The sequence below is a fragment of the Papilio machaon genome, chromosome 6, assembly GCF_912999745.1.
Source record: "Papilio machaon chromosome 6, ilPapMach1.1, whole genome shotgun sequence".
NCBI lineage: Eukaryota > Metazoa > Arthropoda > Insecta > Lepidoptera > Papilionidae > Papilio > Papilio machaon.
This window is the reverse complement of record NC_059991.1, coordinates 4,571,934-4,583,956: the sequence shown is the minus strand read 5'-3', so window position 1 is coordinate 4,583,956 and position 12,023 is coordinate 4,571,934. Positions and strand designations below refer to the sequence as shown.

Sequence of the window (12,023 nt, the reverse complement as noted above, 5' to 3'; positions counted from 1 at the left end):
ATGGATAACGACGGTTTGGTACAGATATCTGGTAGATGGCCCCGTATTTATATAAATGCGAATGTTAAGAGAGATTGATGGATGGAATGATGTTTATTACAAGGTATCTCCAGAACGGCTGCATTGGTCTCAATGAAATTTGGAAAAAATGTAGAACACAATTTTAATTATATTAGTGATCTTTAGGTTTTATTTTCTTTTAATGTTTTAATTGTATTATAAGTGTTGTAATGTCTTTGAACGGATTAAATGTCTTATTATTATTATTATTATTCCACATATTTATTTCTTGTTTAATTTTATATATTTTTCTTAATAAAATCTTAAACAATATTATAAAAAATCTGGATACGTCGGCAGCGGAGCCTTGGGCCCAAGCTACCGGCGGTTAGGCCTCCAGAGACAGAAACCTCCTCACAATGCGTGCCGTGCTCAGGAGTACCGCCTTCTGTGCCTGGCCCTTCACCCACTTACCGAGCGAGAGCCTCTCTAGGTGGTGATCGAGGCTCTTCGCGATTAATCCATTCACGGACATTATTATTATTATTACATAGGCTACCAATAATGTTTTTTTTATGCCGCGCGGATGGAGTCACGGGCGACAGCTAGTAATAACATGTATTTTTTTTTTCGAAGATTATGATCGTATGGGAAACGACCGATAAATTATTTAAGTATTTGATTCATTTTTTTACAGAAAATGTGTAATTATTACGACAGGTCAAGGAGGTTACTACCCGGGCACCCCAGGCTCGCCAGGGACACCAGGTACCCCAGGCAGACCAGGAACTCCCGGTAGCCCAGGTGGTCCCGGAGGACCTGGTGGTCCCGGCGGTCCAGGTGTTCCCGGCACTGTGGGCGGATCCGGAAGTCCCAGTGGACCTGGAGGCCCCAATGGCCCTGGTGGACCTAGCGGCCCTGTCAGCCCTAGTGGTCCCGTAGGTCCCAGTGGACCCAATGGTCCTAGCGGTCCCGGTACAGGTGGCGGTTATTATCCAGGATCTGGACAAGGTAAATTTTTTGATAGGTTTAAAAAAAACAATGGCCCGTATGGACCCGGTTACTACCCGGATACTCCTGGCTCTCCGGGACACCGGACCAGGAAGTAATCAGTGACGAATTTAAATGGTCTTTAATTTTTTATCAATATAGAATTACTGTAGAACGATCCCAAGAAAATATAATATGAAAATTCCAGCTCAAAACACATAAGAACATATGTCAGATCAATATTTACAATATTAATTCTATATTATTTTGAATCCATTATTTGTATATCATAGGGCAAGGAGGTTATTACCCCGGCACACCAGGCACACCAGGCAGCCCAGGAAGTCCTGGCGGACCAGGCGGACCAGGTGGACCAGGCGGACCAGGTGGACCAGGCGGTCCTGGTGGCCCAGGTTCAGGTTCTGAAGGCGGTTACTACCCAGACAATGGACAAGGTATAGTACAATGACACTTGAAACTGATGTATCTACCGTAACTCTTTCTTTTACAAAGGCAATCCTCCATATATAGATAAGAGTGAACTCTAACATTTAGTATTTTTTGTTGGTACTCGGAATTGAATGAAAGAACCTGTCTTGGTTCATTTTGTTTTCTAATAAGGATTAAGACAAATTACCAACCGCAAATTTTACATCCAGTTATGATATAAGTTCTTCGAATTCGACCAGTGCGGACGAAGTTCAAGGCCAACTGTGTGTTATCATTTTCTATATTTTTGTTTTTATTCACAGGTCAAGGTGGCCCTGGATCTGTAGGTTCGGGATCAGGGCCCGGCTCAGGCGGTGGATACTATCCAGGCGGTGGACAAGGTATGCTTATCAGACTATCTTTTTTTATTGAGATTAAGTGGAAGAGCAGTTAAAACAATTTTTGCACGCCAAACTCTATTAACTTAATATGTAATATATTATTTTTAATATCCGAATAGAAAGTGTGCGATTTTTTTTTTATATTTTACTGATAATAACGGGCGTTGGTCGAATTTGTTAAATATTTTAATTTCAGGACAAGGGCCTAGTGGATCCGGTAGACACGTTTAAAATTAATCTTAATTGATTTTCAGGTGGAGGTGCTTCAAATGGACCTAATGGCCCGTATGGACCCGGTTATTACCCGGGGACACCGGGCACTTCCGGCACCCCAGGCACTCCCGGTACACCGGGCAGTCCAGGCTCTCCAGGAACTCCAGGCGGGCCTGGTGGACCAGGCGGCCCCGGAGGACCAGGCGGACAGTATGGACCCAGTGGCTCTGGGCCAAACGGGTCTGAAGGCTCCAACGGACCTTATGGACCGAGCGGCCAAGGAGGCAACAACGGACCTTACGGGCCAAGTGGTCCTAACGGACCATACGGACCGGGAGGCTCCAATGGACCATACGGACCTGGAGGTCCTAACGGACCGTATGGTCCTGGAGGACCCAATGGACCAGGAGGTAATTAGTGACGAATTTGACTGGTCTTTATTTTTTTATCAATTTAGAATTACTGAGGAACGGTCCCAAGAAAATATAATATGAAAATTCCAACTCAAAACACATAAGAACATATGTCAAAGCAATACTTACCTTACAATATTAATTCTATATTATTTTGAATCGATTATTTGTATATCATAGGGCAAGGAGGTTATTACCCCGGCACACCAGGCACACCAGGCAGCCCAGGAAGTCCTGGCGGACCAGGCGGACCAGGTGGACCAGGCGGACCAGGTGGACCAGGCGGTCCTGGTGGCCCAGGTTCAGGTTCTGAAGGCGGTTACTACCCAGACAATGGACAAGGTATAGTACAATGACACTTGAAACTGATGTATCTACCGTAACTCTTTCTTTTACAAAGGCAATCCTCCATATATAGATAAGAGTGAACTCTAACATTTAGTATTTTTTGTTGGTACTCGGAATTGAATGAAAGAACCTATCTTGGTTCATTTTGTTTTCTTATAAGGATTAAGACAAATTACCAACCGCAGATTTTCCGTCCAATTATGATATAAGTTCTTCGAATTCGACCAGTGCGGACGAAGTTCAAGGCCAACTGTGTGTTATCATTTTCTATATTTTTGTTTTTATTCACAGGTCAAGGTGGCCCTGGATCTGTAGGTTCGGGATCAGGGCCCGGCTCAGGCGGTGGATACTATCCAGGCGGTGGACAAGGTGATAATCTGTATTCAGATATTTATTCAGCCATATGCAATCGACTAAACAATTGTTATCCATATCTTTTGTATTTATGGATAAGTTGTTAAAAAATACGTAATCATATGTATAATAGTAGCCTATATGTTCTTCCAGATTATGTTCTACATCTGTGCTAAATTTCATCAAGATCCGTACAGCCGTTCCGGAGATATCATCAAACAAACATCCATCCATCCATCTAACCATTCGCATTTATAATATTAGTAAGATTTCGTATCAGGATGTATGTTTGCTCTAAACTCCAAAACTACTGAACCAATTCTTAATAAATTTTGTATGCATTTTGTTTAACTGGGGAGATATCAATATTTGTTATTGCAAATTATAGATGTTTATTATTCAACTTCAACGATAACGACGGTTTGGCACAGATATCTGGTAGATGGCCCCGTATTTCTATAAATGCAAATGTTTAGATGAATTAATGGATGGAATGATTATCTCCAGAACGGCTGCATGGATCTAAATAAAATTTGGAAAAGATGTAGAACACAGTCTGTAAGAACACATAGGCTACCAATAATATTTTTATGCCGCGCGGACGTAGTCACGTTATGATCAGATGGGAAACAACCGATAAATGATTTAAGTATTTGATTCATTTTTTTATAAAAAAATGTGTAATTATTTCGGCAGGTCAAGGAGGTTACTATCCAGGCACCCCAGGATCGCCAGGGACACCAGGTACCCCAGGCAGTCCAGGCACTCCGGGTAGCCCAGGTGGTCCCGGAGGACCTGGTGGTCCCGGCGGTCCAGGTGTTCCCGGCACTGTGGGTGGATCCGGAAGTCCCAGTGGACCTGGAGGCCCCAATGGCCCTGGTGGACCTAGCGGTCCTGCCGGCCCTAGTGGTCCCGTAGGTCCCAGTGGACCAAATGGTCCTAGCGGTCCCGGTACAGGTGGCGGTTATTATCCAGGATCTGGACAAGGTAAATTTTCGAATCGAATCGAAACAGCTGTTTTTACAGTACTGAGTTTAGTTGATTGGCCAAGGAAAAAGGAAACATTGGGTTTATTATAATGTAGTGTATAGGAAAATACTGTATTAGCAGAATAGTGAGATTCGTTACAACTTTTTTATCATAATTTACAATTTTTTTTATCTCCTTCCGATAGGTGGCTACTACCCTGGTACACCTGGTACCCCAGGAACTCCGGGTAGCCCAGGTGGCCCAGGCGGCCCTGGAGGACCTGGTGGCCCTGGAGGACCCGGCGGTCCCGGTGGACCCGGTGGACCAGAAGGGCCCGGAAACACTGGACCCGACGGCAGCTATAACCCAGGGAGCGGACAAGGTAAATATTTTTGCTGTACTAATGGTATTGATATATTGTAGAACTAGCTGTTCCATGCTGCTTTATCCGCAAGGAATTCAAATGACAAAGAAGGCTTTCGTCATTGGCTAAAAACTACCCTTACTTTTTATCTTTGCTGCTATATGCTTGCAATTTTTGTCCCTTTCTCGCACAACATTTTGCTCAATTTACAAACCCCTATATTTAATTTCTTGATAATATGAAGCCTAAAGCATGTTGTAATGTATAGGGTTTTTTACAAAAATAATTATTTAAAAACACGCCATGATTACTGTGATCCTGCTTTATAAAGAAGTGTGTGTTAACGCTTTTTTATATTAAAGTAGCCTAAATTATCCTATGTCCGTTTCCTGGTTCTAAGCTACCTGCCCACCAATTTTCAGTCAAATCGATTCAGCCGTTCTTGAGTTATAAATGGTGTAACTAACACGACTTTCTTATATATATATATGGATATAAAATTCTCGTGTCACAATGTTAGTTAGGTATATTATTGGAACGAAGTTCCTTATCGCGCGTTGTGAAAGGGGGCTAGACGAAAAATTTCTTACGAAAAGTTGTCACAACACTTTTTGCTATAGTATGTTAACGACGAATGAGCGCTACTTCACCATGGTAACGACGTGACAATATACAGTGCAACCTCGATATAACAAATCGGAGGGGAACAAGAAAATATTCGTAATATCAAGTAATTCGTTGAACTGAGGTTTGTTATGTTGAGGTTAGATTGGTCAAAAATTCGTTATAAAGAGGTAAAAGACACACATTCCTCTACGTCTTTGAACTCACATGATTTTAATCTTTTACTGTTTACATTCAAACCACTTTCTTCTGAAAACTTATCTTTAAATTTTAAAATTGTAGTCAATGTACTTGCGGGAATCCCGAACTTATTAGCTATGTCTAATTTTTTCGGCATGGGATTTTGGTCAACATAATTAATGATGTTTCGCTTTTCTGCGACCGATAAGGAACACCTTTTACGTTTCTGAGCCATTTTAACTTAAATCTTTAAGAATAGTGACGAGCAGAGGTGTTTACATTACTTTCCATCAAAACAACAATGATTAATTCAACAACAATTCGTTAATTAGAGGTATGAATACTTTTACTTGATAGTTGAAAATTCGTTATAAAGAGGTTGTACGCAAAGAATGTTCGCAATGTAAAGGTATATTTTATATTGACCCTTATGGATAATTCAAGGAGATTACGAAGAATTTGTTAAATCGAGGAAGTCGTTATATTTAGGTACGTTATATTAAGGTTGCACTGTATAACGAAAATTCATAGAAATAAAATGTACTTCTTGTGAAGACTTAAGTTTTTTATTCATTGAATAAACATTGGTTCCTTCACTAATTAATCGAAAGGAACTTCGTTCCATCCGGGTGTCCCTTGACACCTCTCAAGTTATTTTTTTAGCTACTAGATAGCTAGTAGTTACCTATGTTAGTTTATTATTTATATTAATATTAGGTGTTGCCCGCCCTCCGTCCTTAATTCCACATAAAAATGACAGGGATATGAAAAATCGATCGTAGCCGATTCTCATACCTACTGAATATGCTTATGAAATTTCATAAAAATTGGTCCAGACGTTCCAAAAAAAACGTAACCTGAACGCGGGCTTGCGGACAGCCATAGAGACAAAATTTAAAAAAAATGTTTTAACGTCATCAGCTAGGCAAATACATAATGTGAACGAAAAATTCTTTTTTTAATATTATAAACAGACACACCATTTTTATAATATGTTTAGAAATATACTTGTAGGTAACCATCTCACTTACAGAGGTCCGCATACAAAAATATAAGGTTCACAATTCTTACATATAAAGGATTCTATTTCTCACATACAGAAGTTTTAGGGGCCAAATTCGTCGGAACCGGGCTATGACTATCGCTTTTAGAGGTTTCTCGCTTATCCAGATTCGACATCATCTCCCTGGCCATTTCCCACTCACGTGGGGTCGGCACACAAGGTTATAAAACCTTAAAGTTTTGGCTTTAGTTTTTACGGCCGGCCGCCTGCCTGTCGCCAACCCTACTTGGGAGGGCTTATCCAGATTCGACGATATTGTTAAAACAATGAGATGTTTACAGGACAACTTACAGTTCCGCCAACTCAACAAGAAAAACCTCAGCAGCCTGAACTACCAGGTACTCCAGGACAGTCAGGCACTCCAGGACAACCAGGCACTCCAGGACAGCCTGGCACTGCGGGACAACCAGGAACTCCGGGACAACCGGGCAAACCAGGACAACCAGGCACTCCGGGACAACCAGGCATTTCGGGACAACCGGGCACTTCAGGACAACAAGTCTACCCAGGACAACAAGTTCAACCAGGCTATTATCCGGGACAACAGGGCACGCCACAACAACCAGGCGGACCTGGATATCCCGGAAAACCAAGTGAACCTAGTTACCCGGGACAACCAGGTAAACCAGGCACGCCGGGACAACCAGGCACGCCGGGACAACCAGGCACGCCGGGACAACCAGGCACTCCGGGACAACCAGGCATTCCGGGACAACCGGGCACTTCAGGACAACCAGTCTACCCAGGACAACAAGGTCAACCAGGCTATCCGGGACAAGCAAGCGGGCCTGGATATCCCGAAAAACCGAACCAACCTGGTTACCCGGGACAACCAGGTAAACCAGGCGCTCCGGGACAACCGGGCACTCCAGGGCAACCGGGCATTCCGGGACAACCGGGCAGTCCGGGACAACAAGGCACTCCAGGGCAGCCTGGAACTGCGGGACAACAGGGCGCTCCAGGACAACAAGTCTACCCAGGACAACAAGTTCAACCAGGCTATTATCCGGGACAACAGGGCACGCCAGAACAACCAGGCGGACCTGGATATCCCGGAAAACCAAGTCAACCTAGTTACCCTGGACAACCAGGTAAACCAGGCACGCCGGGACAACCAGGCGCGCCGGGACAACCAGGCACGCCAGGACAACCAGGCACTCCGGGAAAACCAGGCACTCCGGGACAACCGGGCACTTCAGGACAACCAGTCTACCCAGGACAACAAGGTCAACCAGGCTATCCAGGACAAGCAAGCGGACCTGGATATCCCGAAAAACCAAACCAACCTGGTTACCCGGGACAACCAGGTAAACCAGGTGCTCCGGGACAACCAGGCACTCCGGGGCAACCGGGCACTCCGGGACAACCAGGCACTCCGGGACAACCAGGCACTCCAGGACAACCGGGCACTCCAGGACAACAAGTTTACCCAGGACAACAAGGCCAACCAGGCTATTATCCGGGACAACAGGGCATTCCAGGACAATCAGGCGGACCTGGATATCCCGAAAAACCAAACCAACCTGGTTACCCGGGACAACCAGGTAAACCAGGCGCTCCGGGACAACCGGGCACTCCGGGACAACCAGGCACTCCGGGACAACCAGGCACTCCGGGACAACCAGGCACTCCAGGACAACCGGGCACTCCAGGACAACAAGTTTACCCAGGACAACAAGGCCAACCAGGCTATTATCCGGGACAACAGGGCATTCCAGGACAATCAGGCGGACCTGGATATCCCGAAAAACCAAACCAACCTGGTTACCCGGGACAACCAGGTAAACCAGGCGCTCCGGGACAACCGGGCACTCCGGGACAACCAGGCACTCCGGGACAACCAGGCACTCCAGGACAACCGGGCACTCCAGGACAACAAGTTTACCCAGGACAACAAGGCCAACCAGGCTATTATCCGGGACAACAGGGCATGCCAGGACAATCAGGCGGACCTGGATATCCCGAAAAACCAAACCAACCTGGTTACCCGGGACAACCAGGTAAACCAGGCGCTCCGGGACAACCGGGCACTCCAGGGCAACCGGGCACTCCGGGACAACCAGGTACTCCGGGAAAACCAGGCACTCCGGGACAACCGGGCACTCCAGGACAACAAGTTTACCCAGGACAACAAGGCCAACCAGGCTATTATCCGGGACAACAGGGCACGCCAGGACAATCAGGCGGACCTGGATATCCCGGAAAACCAAGTCAACCTAGTTACCCGGGACAACCAGGTAAACCAGGCACGCCGGGACAACCAGGCACTCCGGGGCAACCGGGCACTCCGGGACAACCAGGCACTCCGGGACAACCAGGCACTCCAGGACAACCGGGCACTCCAGGACAACAAGTTTACCCAGGACAACAAGGCCAACCAGGCTATTATCCGGGACAACAGGGCATGCCAGGACAATCAGGCGGACCTGGATATCCCGAAAAACCAAACCAACCTGGTTACCCGGGACAACCAGGTAAACCAGGCGCTACGGGACAACCAGGCACTCCAGGGCAACCGGGCACTCCGGGACAACCAGGTACTCCGGGAAAACCAGGCACTCCGGGACAACCGGGCACTCCAGGACAACAAGTTTACCCAGGACAACAAGGCCAACCAGGCTATTATCCGGGACAACAGGGCACGCCAGGACAATCAGGCGGACCTGGATATCCCGAAAAACCAAACCAACCTGGTTACCCGGGACAACCAGGTAAACCAGGCGCTCCGGGACAACCGGGCACTCCGGGACAACCAGGCACTCCGGGACAACCAGGCACTCCAGGACAACCGGGCACTCCAGGACAACAAGTTTACCCAGGACAACAAGGCCAACCAGGCTATTATCCGGGACAACAAGGCATGCCAGGACAATCAGGAGGACCTGGATATCCCGAAAAACCAAACCAACCTGGTTACCCGGGACAACCAGGTAAACCAGGCGCTCCGGGACAACCGGGCACTCCAGGGCAACCGGGCACTCCGGGACAACCAGGTACTCCGGGAAAACCAGGCACTCCGGGACAACCGGGCACTCCAGGACAACAAGTTTACCCAGGACAACAAGGCCAACCAGGCTATTATCCGGGACAACAGGGCACGCCAGGACAATCAGGCGGACCTGGATATCCCGGAAAACCAAGTCAACCTAGTTACCCGGGACAACCAGGTAAACCAGGCACGCCGGGACAACCAGGCACTCCAGGACAACCAGGCACTCCGGGACAACCAGGCACTCCGGGAGAACCGGGCACTCCGGGACAACCGGGCACTTCAGGACAACCAGTCTACCAAGGACAACAAGGTCAACCAGGCTATTATCCGGGACAACAGGGCACACCAGGACAATCAGGCGGACCTGGATATCCCGGAAAACCAAGTCAACCTAGTTACCCGGGACAGCCAGGTAAACCAGGCATGCCGGGACAACCAGGCACTCCGGGACAACCAGGCACTCCGGGACAGCCAGGCACTCCGGGAGAACCGGGCACTCCGGGACAACCAGGCACTTCAGGACAACCAGTCTACCCAGGACAACAAGGTCAACCAGGCTATTATCCGGGACAACAGGGCACGCCAGGACAACCAAGCGGATCTGGATATCCCGAAAAACCAAGTCAACCTAGTTACCCGGGACAACCAGGTAAACCAGGCACGCCGGGACAACCGGGCTCTCCAGGACAACAAGTTTACCCAGGACAACAAGGTCAACCAGGCTATTATCCGGGACAACAGGGCACGCCAGGACAACCAAGCGGATCTGGATATCCCGGAAAACCAAGTCAACCTAGTTACCCGGGACAACCAGGTAAACCAGGCACGCCTGGACAACCAGGAACTCCGGGACAACCGGGCACTCCGGGACAACCGGGCACACCGGGACAACCGGGCACTCCGGGACAACCGGGCACTTCAGGACAACCAGTCTACCCAGGACAACAAGGTCAACCAGGCTATCCAGGACAAGCAAGCGGACCTGGATATCCCGAAAAACCAGACCAACCTGGTTACCCGGGACAACCAGGTAAACCAGGCGCTCCGGGACAACCGGGCACTCCGGGGCAACCGGGCACTCCGGGACAACCAGGCACTTCGGGACAACCAGGCACTCCAGGACAACCGGGCACTCCAGGACAACAAGTTTACCCAGGACAACAAGGCCAACCAGGCACTCCGGGATCACCGGGCACTCCAGGACAACAAGTCTACCCAGGACAACAAGGTCAACCAGGCTATTATCCGGGACAACAAGGTCAACCAGGCTATTATCCAGGACAACAGGGTACGCCAGGTTCACCGGGACAACCAGGCACTCCGGGACAACCAGGCACTCCGGGAGAACCGGGCACTCCGGGACAACCGGGCACTTCAGGACAACCAGTCTACCCAGGACAACAAGGTCAACCAGGCTATCCAGGACAAGCAAGCGGTCCTGGATATCCCGAAAAACCAAACCAACCTGGTTACCCGGGACAACCAGGTAAACCAGGCACTCCGGGACAACCGATCACTCCAGGACAACCAGGCGGACCTGGATATCCCGGACAACCAAGTCAACCTGGTTCCCCAGGACAACCAGGTAAACCAGAAGCGCCGGGACAACCAGGTTATCCAGGACCACAGGGCATGCCAGGACAAACAGACGGACCTGGATATCCCTACCCAGGACAACAAGGTCAACCAGACTACCCAGGACAACAAGGTCCCGCAGGATACCCAGGGAAGCCTGGACAACCAGGCACAGCAGGACAACCAGGACAACCAGGCACACCAGGACAACCAGGGCAACCAGGCACACCAGGACAACCAGGCACACCAGGACAACCAGGCACTCCAGGACAACCAGGCACACCAGGACAACCAGGCACACCCGGACAACCCGGCGGGCCTGGATATCCAGATCAACCAGGTTACCCTGGACCGTCAGGCCAGCCCGGATACCCAGGATCAACAGATGGTAATTATTTTTATATTACATGCCGTAAAGTTTTGTTATAACATCGTGAAATTCTGAAGTTTCGAGTACGTATTAAATCAATATAGTTGATATGCTATTTTGACGTTAATATATTACTCAGATAATTAATATCTTGCAACGAATTGCACATTGCGATACACTTCTTTGTTAGGACAATTTCTTTAGATTAGAAATAAAAATCGATTTTGGGTTACCTGAGCTTTAACTCTCACTATTTATTTATGTATATAGGTTTAAATACAGTTACAATCTTTACCTATCTTTATCATTGTACAGCGATTTTACGCCTACGTATCAATCTACAATACCAACGCCTTTTGACGTTCAAACGATTTTCGTTATATAGGAGGAACAGCAAAATAAAAACCACTTTTCGTATAATAATAATTGTTTGGTCAAAATTCTGAACAAAGACTATAACCCACCAAATAGCATTTCTTAATACGCAATACTGCTACGTCAAGCATATTCGTCTTAAACATCTTTTGTAATGTTTATTCATACGGTTTTTAATAACATATTGTCTCATTTCAGGCGGTGACTCAGTTGGCCAGCCCTCAGGAACCGGAGTACAACCTCCAGTATACGCTCCTGTAAATCAGATGCCCCCATTCCCTATATACGTTATACCGTACCCTCTGCCTATCGTGCCAAGTCCTTCATCGTGCCCGTGCTATTTGCTCCAGCCAGGGAAGAATG

At 47.7% G+C, this 12,023-nt stretch overlaps 2 protein-coding genes across 2 annotated transcripts; one reads left to right on the top strand and one right to left on the bottom strand.

Moving 5' to 3' along the window:
• Positions 1-733: 733 nt before the first annotated feature.
• Positions 734-2,938, bottom strand: LOC123721089 (cuticle collagen 3A3-like). The gene is made up of 5 exons (XM_045678408.1): positions 2,905-2,938; positions 2,643-2,755; positions 2,125-2,260; positions 1,299-1,412; positions 734-927 (listed from the first exon to the last, which is right to left on the bottom strand). The coding sequence occupies exons 1-5, from the start codon at positions 2,936-2,938 to the stop codon at positions 734-736; spliced, it is 591 nt and encodes a 196-aa protein (XP_045534364.1).
• An 800-nt stretch (positions 2,939-3,738) lies between these two features.
• On the top strand, positions 3,739-8,011 carry LOC123721088 (collagen alpha-2(IV) chain-like; the record flags this gene model as incomplete). The annotated part of the gene is made up of 5 exons (XM_045678407.1): positions 3,739-3,751; positions 3,845-4,135; positions 4,323-4,499; positions 6,630-7,265; positions 7,386-8,011. Coding segments are annotated over exons 1-5 (1,743 nt in total), but the record flags the coding sequence as incomplete, so codon positions are not given.
• Between the last annotated feature and the right edge of the window lie 4,012 nt (positions 8,012-12,023).